Below are 23195 nucleotides of genomic sequence, written 5' to 3'. Positions count from 1 at the left end.
CGGATGATAAATTACTCACTTCATTATGCTCTAATACTACATTAAACTCTATTATATATTTCAGTTTGCCTCACATTAGAGATATTCAGACATATGATGCCTCCACCAGAGTATAAACAAGATTACAAGCACAGAAACCTTGTAATTTTTCTGAGCCCCTACAGTACCCAGCACAGTGCTAAAATGACTGCTGAAAAATGCAGTTAATGAATAAAGCAGGATGCCACTGAGGTGAGGTAGACTCCTTCTAGGAATGTGAAAAGCTCACAGCAATTACTTAAGGAGGATAAGAAAAATTCAGAAAGTGGGGCAAAAAGGAGAGGTAGATTCAGAGACAGAATACCATTTTTAAATTAAAATCGAGATTAACAGGAAAAAGAAAAAATACAGAAATTAAAAGGAAGAGAAATATGAAGTTAGGAAGAACTCAGAAAAAAAAAAACAAACACTAAAATTTCCTGTATGTATCTATTGCTTTCTTGGTGCATCTTTAGAGACTGAAAACTTCCTGCATAATTTTTACCTCCTTCAGATAGAGGCACATTTTATACTATGGTCACAAATGCATTGTTTTTCTTCTACTAATTGCAGAGGTAGCAGTAATATACTTTAGAAGGCTTTACTTTGTTTTAGCCATACCACAAACATAACTGTCAACACTTAAAAAATTTTCAAGATTAAATCTACAGTATGATTTAATTTAAATTTGTCTTCTACATCTAAAGGCTGAAGTTGATTACCACTCAATCAACTGTTGTTTAGCTGTTTAGCTTTAAAATATGAACACCAGGATAAATATAAGGTTTTCAAATATATGACAGGGTATTATGGAAAAGGAGGAGGTAAACGTAGGAATAAAAGAAATTTCTTAAAGCTATAGCTGAGAACAATAGAATGGATGACCATAACAAATCAGTTTAGGACTATAAAATCAACCATTAAGAAATGAATGAAAATGTGTACTCTGGATAGTTAAAAAGCAGCCTACGAATAACATTTTAGTCCTACAGTTATAAGCTTATTCCATTTGAGAAGGCTGGTAAATAAGTAAATATGAACTGATGTAATAATGTATTTCTCCTAATGTTTATGGCCCGTTATACCTCCAAAGTATGAAGTATGCAATTACCACCAACTATTTCCTTTGCTGAGAAGACAAAAAAATTTCCAGATTTAAAACATATTAATTCAAATATTATATAAAATGTACTTGGAGTTAAATAAATTCTTTAAAGCTTATTGCTTCAAGTTAATTCATGATTCACAAGTAAAAATGTTATCCAAATTTTAAAATGAACAACTCTACCCCAGCTCTTGCAACTTCCTCTTTAAAAGAGACATTTTAAAGACAGAAAGTGGTTAAGACTCCGTGCTCCCAATGCAGGGGGCCTGGGTTCGATCCCCGGTCAGGGAACTTAAGAGCCTGCAGGCCACAACTAAGACTCGACACAGCCAAATAAATATTTTTTAAAAATGAATAAATAAATATGAATACACAAGAACACATGATCTAAAAAAAAGATGACACTATAAGGAAATAAATAGCCAGACCAATCCAGATTGTGGCATTTTCTAAAAGAATATAACTAGGTTTCCACAATAAGTCAATGGAACTGAGGGTTGGGGCAGAGGGAGAGGACTTTAACAGAGTAACAGACATTCAGGAGACATAACTACCAAATGCCATGTGTGGCCCTTGAGAAGATCCTCTTCTGAACAAATCAATGCTTAAAAAACATTTTTTGAGACAACTGGGGAAATGAAAGATTGACTGGCTATTCAACAACATTAAGAAATCATCATCAATTTTGATAGGTATGATAATCAGGTTTTAATCAATTTTGATCAGGTATGCTTGTTAAGAAAATGTCATTATTTTAGAGAAATTATGGTAATGTTTGAGATGACCTGATGTTAAGGATTTGCCTCAAAATACAACAGAAAAAATGAACAGATAAAACAAATGTGGGAACTAGTGAATTGAGATAATGGATATGATAACTGAAGTCTTTGATAATAAAAACTTAAAAAAAAAAAAACCACACCATGTAAATAACCCATTCAAAAGTAACAAAACCAAAAGCTTTCAGAAGTCATTTAATAATAAATTTTAAAATATTAAGTTTAAAGTAAGTTTTAAAAAATATTTTAAAAACAAGTTTACTTGTTAATTTTATGCATCATAAACACATAGAAAAGAAAACCAAATTCAATTTAACAGCTAAACAGTATCAGTGGAATTGTACCGATACCAAGACAGATTTACATGGCATGAGTAAAGTATTAGAATACTGGCTCAATAGGTATAAAGTATGTTTTTATGAGAACACTAATAACTTTGTTAAAAAACTAAAATAAAGCACCTAAAAAATTACAAACTTTCCTCTATAGCAGTAATTCTCAACTCCCACTACATCTTGGAATCCTGGAATCTTAAAAAATTAAAAACCCACTAATCATTAGGAATTCTCAGTCTAGGGTTAAGACCTGGTGATTTTGATGTGCAGGAAAGTTTGAGAAACACTGATCTATAAGAACTACATATTTACCCTTATGAATAAATGGTTTTTATATCTGTTCTCAATTATTTTCACCTCAAAAGATATCCTATACAAAGTTTGCTTTGCTTTTCTGTTAAAACCGTATAATGAGAATGCCTGCTACTTATTAACTCAAAATACACAGAAAGGGCTTCCCTGGTGGCGCAGTGATTGAGAATCTGCCTGCCGATGCAGGGGACATGGGTTCGTGCCCCGGTCTGGGAAGATCCCACATGCCGCAGAGCGGCTGGGCCCGTGAGCCATGGCCGCTGAGCCTGTGCGTCCGGAGCCTGTGCTCCTCAATGGGAGAGGCCATAACAGTGAGAGGCCTGCGTACCACAAAAAAAAAAAAAAAAAAAAAAAAAAAAACCAAAAAAACCCACCCAGAAGGCTCTAAAGTAAGTATTCTTTGTATGTATTATCTGCATTAATTTTTAAAATGTAGACAACATGATCATGAAAAATTAATTACTTCTAGCAGTTTTTCTAGAAGTGACCCACCCCTTAATAAATTAACTACACTTCTTAAACATGATAAAATGATTATAATGACATCTCAATTCATAATCTCAAAGATTTTTGATCACCTTGTTCTTTGATGTAGAATATGTGAGTAACTAATAGTCTGCCAAGTTTGTGATTATGTATTTAAATGTCAGATTTCTAACTAATTACAAAGCACTCAGTCTCCATTCTTGAATAAATTACATTTTTGGAGACACTGTGGTCCCTTAGCACTAAAAAAAAAGGAAGCCGAGAATGCTAGTCTTAAAAAATTACTGTGTAAAATAAACCAATTAAAATTTATAATACTGATTCCAAATTAATTAAATTTAGTCAAGTGCTTAGATATAATATAAAAAATCATACAAAGTAAAGTGAATCCCCCTAAATATTTAGCAGAAAAGAATTATCACCTAGTATCTGTGTTCTTACAGAATCTTTGAAATAAAAGGATACTGAGCAATTATTTCATTTTGGACAAGTACTGTTTGAGGAAGACTCAAGCAGGAAATGGATCCTATCAATATTAATTTGTTGTACTTTGAAGTGACCTGACTTACTAAATATCACTAGAAGCAAATAAACAAGAGAAAATAATTTAGTCACCATTCCAGAAGGCATGACATCACTAACACAACAGTGTATGTCACTATTAAGAGTGTTTGATGACTACTTTAAAAAGCAAAACAGTAAGTGGTTCCTCATAAAGATAACAATACCCACCAAAGGTGTGGAGGGTAAAAAGAAGTTACCTTTATGTCCTGTAAACAGAAACGTTTGGATTGTGATGAATTTTTTTTTTTTTATGGTATGCGGGCCTCTCACTCTTGTGGCCTCTCCCGTTGTGGAGCACAGACTCCGGACGTGCAGGCTCAGCGGCCATGGCTCACGGGCCTAGCCGCTCTGCGGCATGTGGGATCTTCCCGGACCGGGGCACAAATCCATGTCCCCTGCATTGGCAGGCAGACCCTCAACCACTGCGCCACCAGGGAAGCCCTGTGATGAATTATTTTAAAATATTTTTCCATAACTAGCCAGTCTAAAATATAAGTATAAAGTTGAATGCTTAGCTCATACCGAGTATGAACATGATATCCTTAATATACATTTTATATTAAGTTTTGTACATTTATATTAGTTTTGTACATCCTAATAGAAAGAATCCAAACAACCAATTCAGAGACTTGGAAGTACCTAATAAGCATTGAAAATTATAAACTAGTTCAGAAAATAATAACAATTATAATAAGCTGGTAGAGGAAAAAGTACAATAGCCAGCCTCATATACCATTCATGTTAGTTTAAATTAATATTACCATTGTACAAAGAAACTTGCAACAAGATTCAGAAGGCTTTAACATTTTCTTTGACCCAATGATTCTAGTTCTAGGAATCTAATAAGAGACAAAGAAGTTATGTACAGGTGTCTGTCACAGCGCCATTTATACTAATGAAAAGTATGAAAGTAGACTAAATGTCCAACATACTTCCAAAAGTACTATATATCCACTAGAATGTTATGAAGCTATTATAATTATCATTTTTCAAAAAAATTCTCAGAATAATTCAAATAAAACAAAACTGAAAATAGTGTGATTCTAATTTTGTACAAAATATGTATTTACATAGAAAATAAGAAAAAAATATCAAAATATAAGTAATCTCATAAATTATAAATTCCATTATTTGATTTTAAAAACTTATAACTCACCCCCTTTCAAAAACTATTTGCAGACATTTAAAATTAAAAAACCCAGTTATAAGATGTAAAAACATTAAAACAGGTAAACAATGAAGTTATTTAGTAAAGGAAGGTGAATTCACATATTTTCACCACAAAATACTTTCCTTGTTCTTATCAGGCAGAGCACAGAAACAAAAATACAGACATACCTTGGAGATATTGCAGCTTTGGTTCCAGACCACCACAATAAAGCAAGTATTGCAATAAAGTGAGTCACACAAATTTTATGGTTTTCCTGTGCATATAAAAGCTATGTTTACAGTATACTGTAGTCTATTAAGTGTGTAAACATCATTATGTCTAAAAAAAATGTACATATGATTACAAAATACTTTACTGCTAAAAAATGCTAACCATCATCTGACAATGCAGGGTTGCCACAAACCTTCAATTTGTTTTTAAAAAACAAAAACAAAACAGTATCTGTGAAGCACAATGAAACAAAGTATGCCAGCATATTATATTAAAATATTCAAGACAGAGCTGGAAGTAGACACCAAATTTATTTACTAAGAACTGAGCAATTTTACTCATATTCTTTTAATGCAAAAATGTAGAACATTGAAAAATGATAAAAGCACTGAATAAGACAGAAGTTAGTTATGGTGTAACTTTATAATCTTTTATGAGAAAGGCTTATTATTACTTTAAAAAAATTCCATCAAAGCCATGAGATTACAAGGAAAACGATGATGAATTCCCTCTAACCATGACTCCACCCAGAATCAAAAACACATAAAAACTCATCTAACTACACCCAAATGAGCAAACACATAGCTCTTAGGGTCCAAGAAAGTGATTATGATGGTAATTTGTTTGACACTAGCTGAAGTTTCTTGGTATTTTACCCTTGTTTCTTTAATGAGTTGCATGTAATATTTTAAACTTCTTAGAAACTACTATAAAAAATCCTGTTGTCATCTTCTACTTTGGTTATTTTAAGGATTAAATAATGTATCTGCTAAGTGACTTGCAGAATGCCTATGACATAGAAGCTATTCAGTAAATGTTGATTTTTGTCTTTTCTATAAAATAATTTTTACCAGTTAAAAAAATTTAAGAATTCACAGTAACAATTACAAGCAAAGGCCATGTATCACTCATTATTGTCTCACTCTTGACTTTAAAAAATGGTACGCCACGAAATAGTCAATATTATCTACTTACAAGCCAAGCTGAGGGAATAAAGCCTTAAATTAGCCCCACACAGTGATAAGAGGTTCTCTCAAAAATGTTACCAACCTAAAGAATCTATTATGGTCATGATAAACTGCTATGACTTGTGCTAGATGTATTAGACAATTAGAATAAAGGGTCAGTTTTGTCTAAAATTACCAGAAATAATTTCACATATCAAATGCTTCTCTTGTGCATTAGTATGTCTCGGTTCATAGATGTATCACTTATATTACATATTTATAAATGGATAACACATGCTACATATTCACAGTAAGTAAATATCTATTTCCCAAAATTACTTCATTATAATGCTTTCTCTTTTTTAATTGATAAACATAAACTAAACTGTAAGAACTAGTTTGTGACTCATCAATCTTGGGTTCCATATGTATAGAAACACTCATTTAAAGATAATCTTACAAACTTCAGAAACCAAGAATTTCCTGAATACATCAAATAAAAGAAAACTGTAAAATTTCATCTTAAATTATAAATCACTTATTTTACTTACAAAAAAACATTTTCCTTTATTTTTTCTTCATCTTCACTCTGTCAACTATTAGTTGCAAATTTTTTTGTTTTGTTTTTTGATTAGGTGGGTCAAATCCATTGTAGAATGAGGTGAAATACAATGATTAAGACAAAATGCAAATACTGATAAATACCAAAATAAATTTTATAAAAAATTCTTTCTAGTTAAAATTGTTTAAAAGAGAGTATAATATGCTTTGAAAAAATCTATACACCTACTCCCATTATATGTTGCATCTGTTAACTTTTCATTGTCTGTGCAGTGCTAAATTGAAACAATTAGATTGGCCCTAAAGAATATGCTCAAGGGCCCCTAGACAGCATGACTTCAATTTAAAGTGTAAATATTTTATTAAGAACTCAACAGTATTTCTTCATTAGAGCTTTTCCTCTTCTATTCTGAGAGAGAAGATGAGAGTGGTGAAAAAGAATATAACTGATACAATTTTCATTATACTTATGAACTTAGGGTTTTCTTCCAACAGCAGTCATATATGCTTTCTTACCTGATGGGGGGAGAATCCTAACATAATTTCTTACATTCCAAAATGGGAGATTCATTATACTTACTGGAGTTTAACAGGCACTTTCCCATTTGGCAAAATGGGAGAAAGTGGTATAGACAATAAAAATCATACCTAAGAGAGATGTCTCCTTGGCAAATGCTGCAGCAATAGCTGGGTCCAATGCAGGTTGTCCATCCCCAGATGGAAGATCAGGTCGAGTATAATCCCTACTTTTATCATTGTTGTATTTTACATTCAAATTCACAAGTTTGGAAAAATCAATCCTTAGGGTACAGCAAGCATTATAAATATTCTGACCATCTAGGGCCTGTAAAAGTGAACAAAATATATCAGCAATCTTAAGAAATAAAAATTAGAAAAAGTATGACTTTGACAATAAAACTCAACAATGAAAAACTGCACATAAAAGCTGCCAGGAAAGGGATCAAATTCCATACCCTGTTCTTTACTATCCCAGCTGTACATATATTGGTTTCCACAAATACTATCTTCTTTAAATAGAAAAGTGTTACCTAAATCTAAAAATACAACCAGTTAAACATATGTGCTAATACTTTTAATTTTAAAAATCTGCAAATATTTTAATTTAAAAAAATTAACAAGGGTCACAAATATAGTCAGTCCTGCCAAAGTAGTACCATAATAGTCTGCACAATACTTTAAAGTTAATTTTATTATACACATCTTTTGCTGTATGGTAACTTATAAAAATTGGTATAGGTATAAGGTAACTTCTGTTTGATGCCACATTAAATGAGGTGCCTCAAGACAAATAAATATCAGTATGATGCATAATAGCAACTACCATGAAATGAGCAAAAACTCTTGGGTTGGCCAGTAAGTTCGTTTGGGTTTTCCATAACATCTTAAGGAAAACCCCAACAAACATTTTGGCCAACCCAATATTATCTTCCTTAACCTAGGTTGTTCAACCTGAATCAGAATAACTTGCTGAATAAGCAAATTCAACATCATCCCAGGAAAGTTCTGGAATAGAAGGAGTACAAGCTCTAGAGCTGAAAGGTCATCTTGAACAAGTTATTTAACCTTTCTGAATCTCAGAATCTTTCTGAACCTGGAGAACAGAGATGACAATGGCTGCCATGTTTCCTTGCAGGGTTATTATGAGGATCAGATAAAAGATCACATATGTGAAAGCACATATGTACATTTTACACATATGTAAAATATATGAATTATAAAGGACTGTGCTGCTGTTATGATTATTATGTTTTTTTCTGTTCCTATATAATCACCAATGCTACTCCAACTGGATAGAAACCTGGAATGAACTAAAGAACAGGGGAACACACTGTTAATTTTTCATTAGAAGAATAAACATTTACTGTATAAAATAACAGTCCAGAAATGAAGAACATGTTTAGCTCTATAATTCACCTCAAAAATGAAATTCTTCTGATAACAATACATAAATAGATCAAGCCTGATATCTACGCAGACCAAGATCTATTAAGTGTGTAAAACCAAAACTATATTAATAGTAGACCAACATATATTTCACATTTGATGTTTGAAAGAGAATTTTTGTATTACCTCAGTATGACTATTTTAATTGTCACATTGTTGAAGAAGGACAGTAACTGAAACAGACTTAAATATAATCAAGAGTGCCCTGTTATGGAAGAAGTAAACCTCTATAGCTCCCTATGTATATAAAGCTTATAATTAAAATATTCCCACTCTAAAAAAAGAAAACCCATTCCTTTAATATACAAAATTAAGATTTATCCAAGGGGGAAAGTGTTGGGGGTGGTGGTGGTGGTGGGATGAATTGGGAGATTGGGACTGACATGTATACACTAATATGTATAAAACAGATAATAAGAACCTGCTGTATAAAAAAATAAAATAAAATTCTAAAAAAAGTTAAGATTTATGTGAATATATTTACCAAGCTAAAAACTAACTGAAAAACACAATTCAACCCAAGTTCACCAATTTCAATAATTACTGATGAAAACTCACTTAAAGGGACTACATACACATCAGGATTTGAATTATATTTGAATTAGGCAATGTACCTATCATCACATGAGAATGAATGCCAAGTATCAACTCTCTCAGCCAGAATATTATAAGTATTAATTCAGTACTCTGCTGTAAAGACAAACAAAGCACTGAAAATAGGTCTTCATTTACTCATTCCTATAGGGGAAATGTTGAGCCAAGTAATAGAATCTGTATCTCTCCCCAATATATGAACGTCAAAAGATGAGTAGCAAAATTCACTCTTAGGTGACTATTTCAATAACATCATACAAAAAAATCTGATATCTTGTAAGAAAAGACCTGGCTTTGGGTCATATTATCTAAATTAATGCAAAAAGTAATGTACTGACACAATATCACTAACTTCACAATAAGCAGAGTTTCTTTGGGGCTGAGTTCTTTCAATAGGTTGACTGCCAAATATCTACCCTGAATATGCTAACTGCTAGAAAGCCCTCTAGAAGCCTCTGACATTCTTTCTTTAATTAAAAAAAAAAAATCTTTATGTAGATGGAAGATACACAAGTATACCTAAGATACAAAAGCTAGAGAAATCAGGAAACAACATGTAAATTAAAATCACCTGTTAGCAACATACGAGAGGAACAAGAGCTGAGGATACATGAGAATAGAAATCCAGGCACTTTCAATAGCTGGCTGAGGTAAGATGACTACAAATGAGGTAAGGAGAAAAATCAAATTAAACTATATATGCAAGCTCACTTCAAGCTCGTGTTTGCAAAATTCCAGGAAATAATGGCAGCACACAAGTCAGTCTGTGTTCAGCAATCGGGATTGCAGTGATCTTGCTAGAGCAAAGATTTCTGACAGTAAAAGCTCAAGTTAATTTGCAGAAATGCCTCTCAAATGTGTCTATGCAAAGGGAAGGTTTGGAGTACACAAAAACAATCAGGAAAAAGTACTTTCATACTAAGTATAAGATTTATGGCAAAAACATGATAAACTCAGTAAAGATGTTAAATACAGAATGTATAGTTAACAACACAATAAAACATTGCATATGGATTAAAAAAAGGAAAAGCCACCAATGAAACTAATGAAATACACCCTCCTGGAAGGAATCATTAATGAGAAACAATCCACTTGCATATTAAAACAGAGTGACCATATTAAAGGATTTCCAAAAGACACAGTGTTACTGTCCAGTGTCAACTGTACACATTCCTAATAGAAATAGATAACACACCTGAAAAGCTGTCTCTAATAACATAAAAACAAAAACAGCTATTTTCTACCATGTGTGTTATAATTTCAGGGTTGTATAAAACAAATAATTTTTAAAAGTCCAGGTGAAAAGGAGATTACTTCTATTTCTCAAAAATGTAGAAACTGAACTAGAAAGCCACAGTAAGTGATATCTTTGCCCAATATACTGCTTGCCAATAAACAAGATTTTTGAAAAAGGCGTTAGGGCATTTTTTTAAATAAATGTGAAGATCATTTAAAACAATTTACTTTTTACTTGACAATTATGATTGTTACAGTGACTTGTGATTACCACCCTAAATGTCAACCCTCAATATACATTACCTTTTCTGTTGACTTAAGAGGTTTTTAAAGCCAACCTCAGGACAAATTCAGGAGATGGTTACATTTTTCCCCTCCAACCCTCACTAATAAAACTCCATTGTTAATATGTTTTTTTCCAAGTTGCTCTTCTCTTATAAAGCAAAATGCTAGGGGGAAAGAATTCCAATTAACTGAAAATAATTGCCAAAGATCATAACTAGTATATGGAAAGTTTGGTTGGCTCTGTCACTCAAGATGCCTTTACATGGCAGTGATTCCCAGGGCATTCGAAACAAAACAGAGTAGGGGGCTCCAAACCCCAAAGATTAGAACTGTTAGTTCACAATGGCCTAAGAGTCCCATTTTGTATAAGCAATCTATATGATAAGAATGTATCTGGACCACAGTCTGATAAGAATGGGCTCTGGACCATACTTTAAACAATACTATAATTCTCTTCCCCCAAACCTAAAGGTACACTATGCCTGCTAAATGAATTCCCAGGGCATAAGCAATATTTTGTCATTCTCTCATTCATCTGAACAACAATCACTATAGAAGTGGAGCAGCAGGCTTGAGATTCTCTTCCCAAATTCTTATTCCTTACTTATAAATTTAACATGATCTCTACTGTTTTAACAAGCATAAAAATATAACAACTGAATTACAAAGTTTAGAACCAACTCATTTTATAATACACTGAGATGTACATGGAAGTTTGATAGGTTGGAAGGATCTACAGCACTCCAGATGCTGGGAAAGTTGTGACATGGGTTGAAAAAGCCCTAATACCTGTAATACACCATACATTATGCTAGGTTCTAAAAACGTAGCAGGGAACAAAGTAGACATGATACCCACTCATATATAACTTACAGTCCAACAGATAATACAGATACTTAACAAGTAATTATAAGTTTGATGTGCAGTGGTGAGAACTAAGAAAGGAAGGGATCCAATCTAGCTGAAAGGTTATGAAAGACCTCTCTGAGACTTCTAAACTGGTATTTGAAAGAGAGGTAGGAGTTGGGCATAAAGAGATGGAGAGAACAGTTTTAGCAAACAGAATACCAAGTTGTAAGCCCATGAGATCAGAGAATATATAGCATATGCAAGCATTTAAAGAAGTCCAATATGGTTAAAGAGGTGGAAAATGAGACTGGAGAGGCAAGATTTAGTTTTTATAAGCTATGTTAAGGAAGGAGGATTTTATATTAAGGACAAAAATCAGTCACTGAAGGGCACTGAGAAAGGAAGAAATATGACTTTGAGATCATTCTTAAAACTCAAAGTGGTGAGTTTTGTCAGAAGGCCAATGAAGCACAGATTTAAGAGATGATGGCTTAGATCAGTGCTACTCAAACTGTGGTTCATGGACTAGCAACCCCAAGTCACTCTCTGCATGAAGAGAAGTTTGTGTCCAAATTTATTATCAACACTGACACTACACAAACTATAGCTAAAAGTACGCTGATTTGTATTTTGGCACAAGCTCCTTGTAGCATCAAAGACTAGCACTTTGAATGACACTAGCTTAGACTATGGTGATGGCAAGAGAGTTGGAGAAAAAAGGATAGATTCAACAGAAATTTAGGATCTAGAATCAGTACTATTTGGTGATAAGCTGAAAGAAAGAGGAATAAAGGAAGATTCAATGTTTTCTGGCTTGTTTCTTAGATTCATAGTACCCTGACCTTTACTGACATAGAAAATACAGGCTTTCGTATTTTTGGTGGTGGGGGGTGGTGGTGACAGGAGTTAATTGAACACGCTAAGTTTGAAGGTGCCCCATGGTCCATGGGTTCCTAATCTGGGTCTCTTAGAAGAGGTCTTAGCTAGAAAAAGTGATGTGAGTAGTCAGAATCACAAAGGTGTAATTGAGCTGTGTGTAACAGCTGAGGTCTCCGTAGTGGAAGGGGAGGAATATAACAAGGAAGGGAAAGAGAGGTGGGATATATCTAGGTGAGAAGTGTCAGAGACCAGGAGAAAAGAGGATTTTAAGAAAGGGAAAGAAAGGTTCAATGTCAAATGTTACCTAACGTTAGTTACGGACTGAATAATTCTGTTGAGATTTAGCTACTCTAGTGATCACTGGTGACACGAGGGAGAAAAATATGGATAAAGAGGGGCTGAAACCAAATTACTCTAAGTAGAGAAATAAGAAGAGGATAATAAGTATAAACAGCAAATAAAGACAGCTTATTTAAGAGGTCTAGTTATAAATGAAGAAAGGAAAGAGAGACAAGGTGTTAGATGGACAGAAATATGGAATATAGAATTAAGGGTAAATTCATTTAAAAAATGAGAGAACACTTACACACACTTGAAACACTGGTGAGAAGTAACCAACAAAGAGAAAAATACAAGAGAAGAGGAGATGAAAATGCAAAGGCTCTTAAGAGGCAGAAGAGGATGGTATATGGTGTTTACTGGTCTTAGAAATATCTATGCCTTTTATTTAGAATAGACAGATATGTGTGGGTATAAGTAGATTTTGTGAGAAATACTGATGGAGTTTCCATCTGATAGTTTCTATTCTTTCTGAGAAGCAGCAGGCAAGGTCATAAGAAAGAGTGAAGAGAGACTTGGTGGAAAGAGAAATTTCTATCCGATATAGTCATTGTGGAAAATGGGAGAACAGACCAAAGAAATGTGGTAAGATTTTGCAAGCAGAGGGCCTATTTGTAGTTGATGCTGAAGAATTTAAATTAGTACCAATTGGTTAGATTATGTGATATTCTCTAGGTATAGTCTACAGTCCAGATAAAGGCATGAAGAAAAATGACTGAAGTCATCAAAAATATATGTTTAAACAAGGAATCTGGATTACAAGATAATGGGACAAGCAAGTTTAAGGAAACAAACTCCTTTCTCCTTCTCTAATACGTGAAATATAGTTGAGCTCAGATACCAGAATAAAAGCTTAATTATTACCTACTTTCTTAGAATTACAATTGTAGATCTTTGTAGAGAAGAACTGAGTGAGCGTATATGAACACATTCACAAACACCAAGTTTAATGCTTATTTTCTGTACACAGAAGACTGGTTAAGCTATCAAATACTGAAAAATATATATAAACTACTTTCCCCACTGAATTGTATAGCCCAAATGCAGTATAATTCTGAATCAAATTCCATTTCACTGGTCCTTTACCAAATACTCTTCCTCTGGATCGGAAGGGAATGACAAAGAAAATATTCCATATTAAGAAAAATGTGCACTATATTTAAATTTGTCTGAAGCTGTGAAAAGTGCCATCAAGAACATGGCTTCTAGATTGTCTGCTATTAATCAAACTTCATACCACAGTGATTTTGGTAACTCTTTAAATATTTATATCTCCAAAGTAGGAGGGCTGGGGCATGTTAGGAAAGACAATTATTTTTTTAAAGAAGAACTCTAATTGCTGAAAAGGGAAACATAATATGATTAGATCATGCAATTGGGAACCAGTGAGCAGCAACACGCTGGAGAAAAGTAGACTAAAAAAATGTCAACTTTACAGATAGTGTACATTATAAGTAATTTACCTCTTTAAATCTTAGCGTCCCCTTGTAACACAGGAAAAATTACTGTTCTGTTTATAACACGGAGTAGTCAGAAAAATATGAAATAACAGCACTTGGTAAACCATTTCAATTATGCTATTATTACTAGTAAAGCCTTTCGGCTACCTGAAGCTATTTTTTGCTCCCCAAATGAGATTCTAAGGATGGAATGAAATGAAACAATAATTAAAAATGGCCTGGTTTCATACAAGCTATCTTGATCTGGAGGAAGTATTGAAGTAATAGATCATAATTAGTCTGAAAGTAAAAGTGTGAAAAGAGAAAAAAGGTAAGACAAATATAAGTAGAGACAGTTGATTTAATGGTTTAATAATATTTAATGTTTTAATAATGGAATAAAAATGAGATACTACAGCACAAGAAGTTAAAGAGATAGACAAAGGTAGATTTAAATAAGATACACAAACAGAAGATCAGGCATTTAGAAACAAAGATGTGGTATGCAGTTTTCAGTGGCAGCTATGACCAGGGGTAGATTTTACTGCTTTGAACAGTTTCTTACCCTCCATATATAACAACAACAACAAAAAAGTAAGTAATGTGAATAAAAGGGAGACTAAGAACTTATTCAAAAAACCTAGCTTTTAAAAAAATACTTAAAAAGAATACTGGAAATAGACTGAGAGCCTATCATAGCATTGAGCCACATGTCTACTGAGGTATTTCAGCCAAACTATCTTATAGCTAAATTAATTACTTTGAAACTCCCACTGGAAAATGTAAAATCTTATACAGGTATGCATGCACAATACAATCCTGCTATATCCTCAAGAGCACAAAACTTCTGGACCTAAATCAAACAAAAATGCAAAATATAAGCCTATATTACATATAACTACAAATATGACTAATGTTAAAAATAAACATTTCATTTTTATAATACTAAGCTTTTCTAATATTATCTTAATGACAATAATGTGTGCCATCTAAAATGCTATATGGTATCGCTATGTCAGTATTAATAACATTAGCTACACATATATACGTGTATATACATATACATATCTGCCACTGAAAATTATCGCTATCTCAAAAAAAAGCTAGACTTACTAGTTTTGCTTGCTGAGCATTTACTGGATCGCCATACTGGAGAAGAGCTTGAAACTGGTTATTTTTTGTAAATGTGATTATCTTCAATACAGCACCAAACTTAGAAAATATCTGTTAAAACATTAAAATCAAAACAAATTTTATCTACTGTATTATTTCTCAATTTTATAGATAAACATGCAAATTAAAACTAAACTTACTTGGTGAAGAACATCAAGTGTTACAGGGTAATACATATTGTCAATAATTATTCTAAGCACTGGACTCTGGGCTGGAGTCACTGCACTCTCACTAACTGTGGTGCCACTAAGAGGAGTATTTGCTGTCTGGACAGCTGTCACTGCTTGAAGAACCGCTTGAGCACGCTAAAAAATGAAACATAAGCACTTTAGAAACATTCCTGTTATTTTCACCTATACTTTGCTACACATTACAATATTAAATTCTTTTCTAGATCACATACAGATTAAATAAAATTTAATACTCAATAAATACTTTTGAGCACCTGCCATGAGCCAGGGATTATAATTCAAGTATTATACTAGTATTTACTTCAAAACAATTATCTAGGGTTTGGGACCAATATGGAACAAGAAAGTCAGTATAATTTATTCTCAAAACAACAAGATGTAGTCTGACAGATTCAGAAAATGTTTTAAACAGAAACTTTTAGAGAACAATGAAACTTTAACATTATTCATTCCATAAAAAAGGCACATAGTAAACCTTAACAAGGGGATTACTAGATTATCCAAAAGAACTCCCATAAACCTTATTATTTCCAATAAATCCTAAAAGAAGAATATTCAGATACAAATTAAGTCTTTTTTTCATACTAGCATAACTTCTGAAACCAAAATTTTTAGAATAGATATTGATGTATACCATACTACAAAGCCATAAAATTTTCAGGAATATTTCAAAATAAAATATGAAGAATATTTTCCATACATGTTATGGTATCTAATACACTATTATTTTACATAGGACTAGTAAGATATTGATAATTGAACCATGACAGATCAACTATTATAAGACACATCTTGATTTCTGAGATTTTAAAATGTGAAAAAATATATATATGGAACTGAAAAAATACAGTATTTTGGGGAAATCTGTCAACTAAATCATGTTAAATGTTCCAAAAAGACTGCCTTTATTACTATTATGCCTTTCCTATTATTACTGACAGATTCACTGATAAGGAATAATTTCTTTCTACCTTATCTGGGGTCAGAAAATCTATATAAAGGCAAATAACTGTTAGATATAATAAGGACAAATACCTCTACACTGCTTTATAGTTTGAAAAAGTTGAATTGGCAGATGAACAGGAATATAAACAGAGCACAGTGATGAATGAAAAGGAAGACGGATACAAAAGAATAAGAACACTTATGATAATAAGGATTGATCAGTGTTCCCTTCAGCAGCACATATACTAAAACTGGAACAACACAGATTAGCATGGCCCTATGCAAATATGACCCCCAAATCATGAAGTATCACATTTTTTCTGGACCTATTAACTAATGTGGTGGTGGTAATCATTTTGGAAAATATAAATATATCAAATCACCTTAAAACCCACACAATGTATATGTGAATTTTATCTCAAAAAAGGTGGGAAGATGGTAATTTCACTGAAATATTATATAACCAGGAAATCATATAGCTTGGTACTCAAAGAGATCACACACTCATCTAGTCAAACTTCATCATCTAAATGCTAATTAAATAAAATGACCTATAAATTTATGTTAAAGTGACTTGTTAATTCAAATCCAACATTTTGAAACATACAATAAATATTTAATACAATGGGCACATTTACACTACTATAAAGAATATAGTTATAAAAAAAGAGGGATAAAAAGATTTCTAGAACAATGTTTGTTAATTTAAACATCTGAACATATTTAACCCAATATATATATCTAAATGTTAAGTAGCTCACTGCAAGTAGCTCACTGTTCACTTTCTTCATTTGTGAACATGTCTTTATATACACTTATAATAAGCATGGAAATATCACAACTTAGAACAACTCTAACATCTGCTATTTTAAATGGAACGTCTTCTTAAAATAGGAATCACATGATCATGGTGTACTATCCAAACAGTATAAAAAGTTAAGTTTCCTCTGCAACCCAGTCACCGTGTCTGCTTTCCCTACATACACAAGCATATATGTATATATGTACTCCATACAAACATGTTAAGTACTTATCTACTGCATACTTTTCTTTCCAATACTATTCACTGTTCTCCATCTTCCTTTTTTACCTTAACAATTACGTTCTCTATTATCATTAACAAGTAACTTCATACATTTTTTTGTCCCATTTATGTGTAGCTTTTTTTTAACATATTTATTGGCGTATAATTGCTTTACAATGGTGTGTTAGTTTCTACTTTATAACAAAGTGAATCAGCTATACGTATACATATATCACCATATCTCCTCCCTCTTGCATCTCCCTCCCCCATTTTAAAATAAATAAATAAACTGACTTATTTATTTTTGGCTGCACTGCGTCTTCGTTGCTGTGCACGGGCTTTCTCTAGTTGTGGCGAGTAGGGGCTACTCTTTGTTGCGGTGCACAGGCTTCTCATTGCGGTGGCTTCTCTTGTTGCAGAGCATGGGCTCTAAGCGTGTGGGTTTCAGTAGTTGTGGCATGTGGGCTCAGTAGTTGTGGTTTGCAGGCTCTAGAGAGCAGGCTCAGTAGTTGTGGTGCACGGGCTTAGTTGCTCTGCAGCAAGTGGGATCTTCCTGGACCAGGGCTCGAACCCGTGTCTCCTGCATTGGCAGGTGGATTCTTAACCACTGCACCACCAGGGAAGCTTCTTCATACGTTTTTAAAAAAAATTCACAGAGCAGAGTTGGCTTGCCAACCTAGATTTTAATTAAACTTCATATTGAAACAATAATATACACATAAAAGGACACAAATCTTAAGTATATACAGCTCAATAAAATTTCACAGAAGAACATATCTGTGAAAGGACTATCTAGATAAAAAAATAGAACATTACAACACTCCAAAAGCCACACACATGCTTTCTCCCGGTTATATAAATGGAACCATATAGTATGTGTTCTACTTTGATCTGGCTTCTTCCAATAAACATAATTTTTATGATGTTCATCCAAGTTCTAGAGGCACCAGTAGCTTGTTCATTCTTTTTGCCAGTCTGTATTCCAACGAATAAATATACCACAACACATTCTACAGCTGCTGAACATGTGGATCATTTCCAGCTCTGGGTTATTACATACAGTGTGCCATGAACTTTCTTATACATATCTTTCCATGCACATATGTATTTTCTCAGATACATGACTAGTAAAAATTACTAAGTCAAAGAATATGTATATGCTCAGCTTTAGTAGATATTTCAAGGTTTTAAAAATGATTCTACCAATTTACATTCTCATCACTTATTTACAGAAGTTCAAGCTTCTCTACATTGTTCCAATACTTGGTATTACCTGTCTTAATTTTATCCAGTATGGTATACATGGCAGTATCTCACTGTGATTTTCATTTGTATTAAGGGTTCTTAATCCAAACCTAATCCACTCTGTGGATCAGAGGATGGCTTTCAAAGAAACTAACTAATGGGAAACCTGAAGATGTCTAACAAGTGGCCATGTGAAGTGAGGGATGGAAAGGTGGTACAAAGGCAGGCATGCAGGCCACAATATTCCAGGTAAAAGTGACAGCACAGAAACACAATGGCCTCCAAAGACAAAATAAGAGAAAGCATGCCAGGTTATAGGTGCTACAATTACTACTGGGATAGAAGCACAGGAAAACAGGGTGGGAGTAGCCATAAGACTGAAACAGTACTCATCTCAGAAAGGGCGTTTACCTTGAGCATGAAAAGGATTTGTTGCAGGAGAGTAACTTAGATTTGTCATTTTAGAAAGAGATACACTCATACACACACACATGCGTGCGGCTATACTAGGGAGAAAGAACTGAAGACAAAAATTAAGAAAGATAGTAAAAGAAAGCTATTAGGTAATATAGCCAAGAGATGATTGTGTCTGAGCAAATGAAGTAGCAAGAAAGAAGAAAACTGGGTAGATATTGAAAAGAGTGAATTCACAGGACTTACTGATTTGATGAAAGGTTCTGGAAGAATTCATGATTGACACACATTCGTCTCTCTTCTATTATAAAACACTATTAAAATGACTATAAATAAGTACAAAATGGAATAAATGCAGATACTGAAGAGAGAAGGTTATCACTAGCTCAGAATAATTTTATCAAATTCCAGAACTCAGAAAATACATGGACAGAAGACATAGTGAACACATAGCAAACAGTGTTTGCACTGGTAGCAGCCACAGGAATCAAATTAGGAACTGGTAGGTACACAGGAGGAAGGAGAATGTGAAAATAAAAGGGTTAACAGAAAGTATGGCTAACAAACATCCTCTTCCTCCTCACCATCAACCAACTTATAATTAAACAATAAAAACAAAACTAACAACTAAACACTCCCTTAAAAGAAGAGAAACTCTAAAAGGAGTTTTGAAGGCCAAGAATAAAGACCTCTGGCATTTGGGGGTATCCCAGGTTAGTATCCAAGTCCTCATTACCTTACTCTAGAGGAAAGCACGTAAGTCCAATAAAACCTAACTGTCCATTCTGAAATATAAACAGACAATGAGGGTGGGTGGGAGGAAGAGAAGAATAGAGAGAACAAGAAAAACATAACAGCTAATACTAAAGAAAGTAAAAGATACAGTCAAGTATTTTATTTTTTTTTTTTTTTTTTTTTTTTTTTTTTTTTTTTTTTCGTTATGCGGGCCTCTCACTGTTGTGGCCTCTCCCGTTGCGGAGCACAGGCTCCGGACGCACAGGCTCAGCGGCCATGGCTCACGGGCTTAGTTGCTCCGCGGCATGTGGGATCTTCCCGGACCAGGGCACGAACCCGTGTCTCCTGCATCGGCAGGCGGATTCTCAACCACTGCGCCACCAGGGAAGCCCCAGTCAAGTATTTTAAAATACCATTAATTAGTAACTGTAAAGAATGACCAATTGCAAGGTAAAAAAGGTATCAAAGAAGAAGAACTTTTGAAAATCAAAAATATGGCTGTCAAAAAATTTTTTTTCAACATAAGGAACATTGCACTGACTGCTCCCTATGTCTGGAATATAACCAAGACTGCAGTTAAGTGCCTTATTCTCTAATCACTTTGAAGTTTGTTACTCAAATGTCACTTGTTGGTTGGGCTTCCACTGGTTATCCTATTTGAAATTACCAATTCCCCTCCCCTACATATATATATATATATATATACTTATATATATATATATATATATGTGCCTTATCTTTATTCTTTCCACATCATTTTCATCTCTTTAAATGAGAATGCATTCACTAATTACTGAAAATACTAACATGTAAAATAAAATTGGGATATTAAATGCCATTTTAAACTCTAAGTAAAAAGAACAGAATAGATATTTTCTTTTGGTATACTTCCTCATGATAAATTCTGAGAAGTACAACTTCTGGTTCAAAAGAAATGAAAATTATCAAATTAAAAAAACAAATTTTAGCCTTATCTTTTAGGCAAAAAGTTTTACAAGCTTATTTTCCATGAACTATCAAAATGATCTTAAATTATTTTTTACAAAGGTTATAATCTATGAGGAATATTTTCCATTTAATTTTTGGTAAGACAAGAGCCACAGTTTAGATTTTACTAAAACAGATATAATTAGCTAAAAACTACATTTGAAGACCTGAAGTTTTTAGACCAGTTTTTATTGCAATCCTATGTATTTAGATCTAAAACCATTCTTACGCTTTTTCTAAAAAAATAATTTTAGATAATTAATATCTTCTACATCACATTTTTAAAAGATCAACACATATTCTCAATTCTTACATTTTTCCCCCAGAAAACCATTAACACATCCTCAATAGGAGTTTTTCTATAAGAAATTAAGACCTATAAAAAGTCAAATAACTAAAGGGACTGAACTTCGTACACTGAAGTCTAAGCAGCAGAGTTGCATAAACAGTTTATGGTTAAGTCCTACCTCAGACAGTTTCTATACAAAAACTTTAATTTGCACAAAGAAAAAGAACACTTTGACCAGAACCTTAAAAGCACTGAAAAAATGCTATTTAACTAATTTATCCAGTATTAATTTAAAATATGAAAATAATAGATCACACATACTTTCTGTAAATTAACATAATGGTTAATATTTAACATGCTACAAGAAAATGCCACAAAAAAACCCAGAAAACAAAATACAAGAAAATGCTCATAGAAAAATCTTCTGAATGGTTAAAAAAATTTTTTTCTGTTAATATGTTTATGAGATTCTTAATACGTTCTAGGCCATTTTATTTATGTACCTACACATACTCACTTGGTTCAATGTATTATCTGTTTTTAGTTCTTTGTGATTGGAGTACTGAATATAAATCGGTTGGTTACGAAGGTGAGGTGTCACAGCAGAATAATAATTAACCATAGTAATAGCTGCTTCCTCTGTTGCTAGTTCCAAAAATGCCTGAAAATTTAAATAGCAAAAATCTTAATATTATGAATTCAAATAAACTTCAGTATATGTGTAATCGATTTGGCTCATTAGAAAAATCAGTATCTAGAATATAACCTTTCAAGTTACAGTTAGATGCTTTAGTAGGTAGAATTAGAAATCCCTTACTGAAGTTCAGAGATACAATTAAAGCTAAACTCAGAAGAAAGCTCTTAGAATACAAAGTACTTCCACCTCTGATTTTCCATATACTACAAATGTACCCACTTCAACAAAGGCTAGAGAAAATAAAATCTAAACGTTTTCCAGCACCAGAATTTTACCACTCCTAACCTAGAAAACATAAGAGAGCACCAAGTCATTCTTAAAGCATTTACAATTTAACAAAGAAAAAAATTAATGTCATATTATTAGTGATATTAACTATATTTAAGAGAACATTAAATTTCTCTAAATTCTTCTAATGGTACCATTAGAAACTTTAAAACAAAATTTGATTTTTAATATACCTGGACCCTACTGCTACAGGCATAACTATTCAATATAGAATATCTGGGACTAATGACTATCTTCTTCTAATGCTATCAGATAAATATTTCCCTGGGATAAGCTTAAAGGATAAGATGGTCCTAGTGTTCTTACTGATTTCCGATATTACAAAGAGCAAAGCCACAATTAAAGAAGTATTTCATCTGTATTTCCCACAATCTCATTGACCAATAGTGCAATTAGAGTCCTAAAGGGAACTTAAAAGGCAAAATTTGAAAACTATGGTGACTTATTCATTTTAGCTCCCTAGCATTCGTTTCCCAAACACAGCTACAAGGAAAAGTCAGAGTAAGACTTCTGTCATGTTCTTTAAGAAAAGTAACCTACTATATACTATCCTTTCATCAGGTGACAGCTAATTCACACCTGCTGGATAGTTGGGGCTTAACATTTTATAAGTCCTGAAAGAAATATACCTGATTTTTTCCTTTCAGCATAAGGATGTTGGTCACCTTACCAAAAGGTAAGCCTAAAGCAATAACTTCAGTTTCGGTCACTTCACCAGGTAATTTTCGAATATGAAGTACACGAGAAGGAGCACCATCCATTTTATCTTCTCCTTTAAATTTTTTACTATCATTACCATTGGCTGAAAGACATTAAAGAAACAGTCTTTAGTATACTGATTTTCCTTATTTGCATAAAAAGAAATCACAAAACAAATTTAATAAAGAACTTAAAAACAGAGCTGAGCAGACTTGGGATACTTCCTAAAAATTCAAAAACCAGGTTCGCAAAGTAACAGAGAAAATCATATCCACCAATTACTACTAAATGATATCATCAATTAAGATTACTATTGGGTAAATATATTTCTGGATAGCATATGTAAAGAGTAGCAAGCGATAATCAAAAACATTAAAATGCAATTTCATAAAGAAATGGTCAATGGCTATAGAACACAATTATCTTACAATTCA

General features: G+C 33.0%; 1 protein-coding gene and 1 pseudogene across 4 annotated transcripts in view; one reads left to right on the top strand and one right to left on the bottom strand.

Moving 5' to 3' along the window:
• Positions 1-23195, bottom strand: part of PTBP2 (polypyrimidine tract binding protein 2) — an 82054-nt gene that overhangs the window by 18291 nt on the left and 40568 nt on the right. For all 4 annotated transcript variants that reach the window (XM_059059849.2, XM_059059875.2, XM_059059858.2 and 1 more), the window contains exons 4-8: positions 22692-22864; positions 21595-21738; positions 15388-15552; positions 15188-15298; positions 7137-7332 (exon numbers count right to left, since the gene is read on the bottom strand). In XM_059059849.2, coding sequence (XP_058915832.1) covers positions 7137-7332; positions 15188-15298; positions 15388-15552; positions 21595-21738; positions 22692-22864 — 789 coding nt within the window. The remainder of the gene's footprint in view (positions 1-7136; positions 7333-15187; positions 15299-15387; positions 15553-21594; positions 21739-22691; positions 22865-23195) is intronic.
• Positions 16605-16704, top strand: LOC131746879 (U6 spliceosomal RNA; annotated as a pseudogene).

This window comes from Kogia breviceps, chromosome 1 (assembly GCF_026419965.1).
Source record: "Kogia breviceps isolate mKogBre1 chromosome 1, mKogBre1 haplotype 1, whole genome shotgun sequence".
Taxonomy (NCBI): Eukaryota; Metazoa; Chordata; class Mammalia; order Artiodactyla; family Physeteridae; genus Kogia; species Kogia breviceps.
This window is presented reverse-complemented; position numbering and strand designations above follow the sequence as displayed.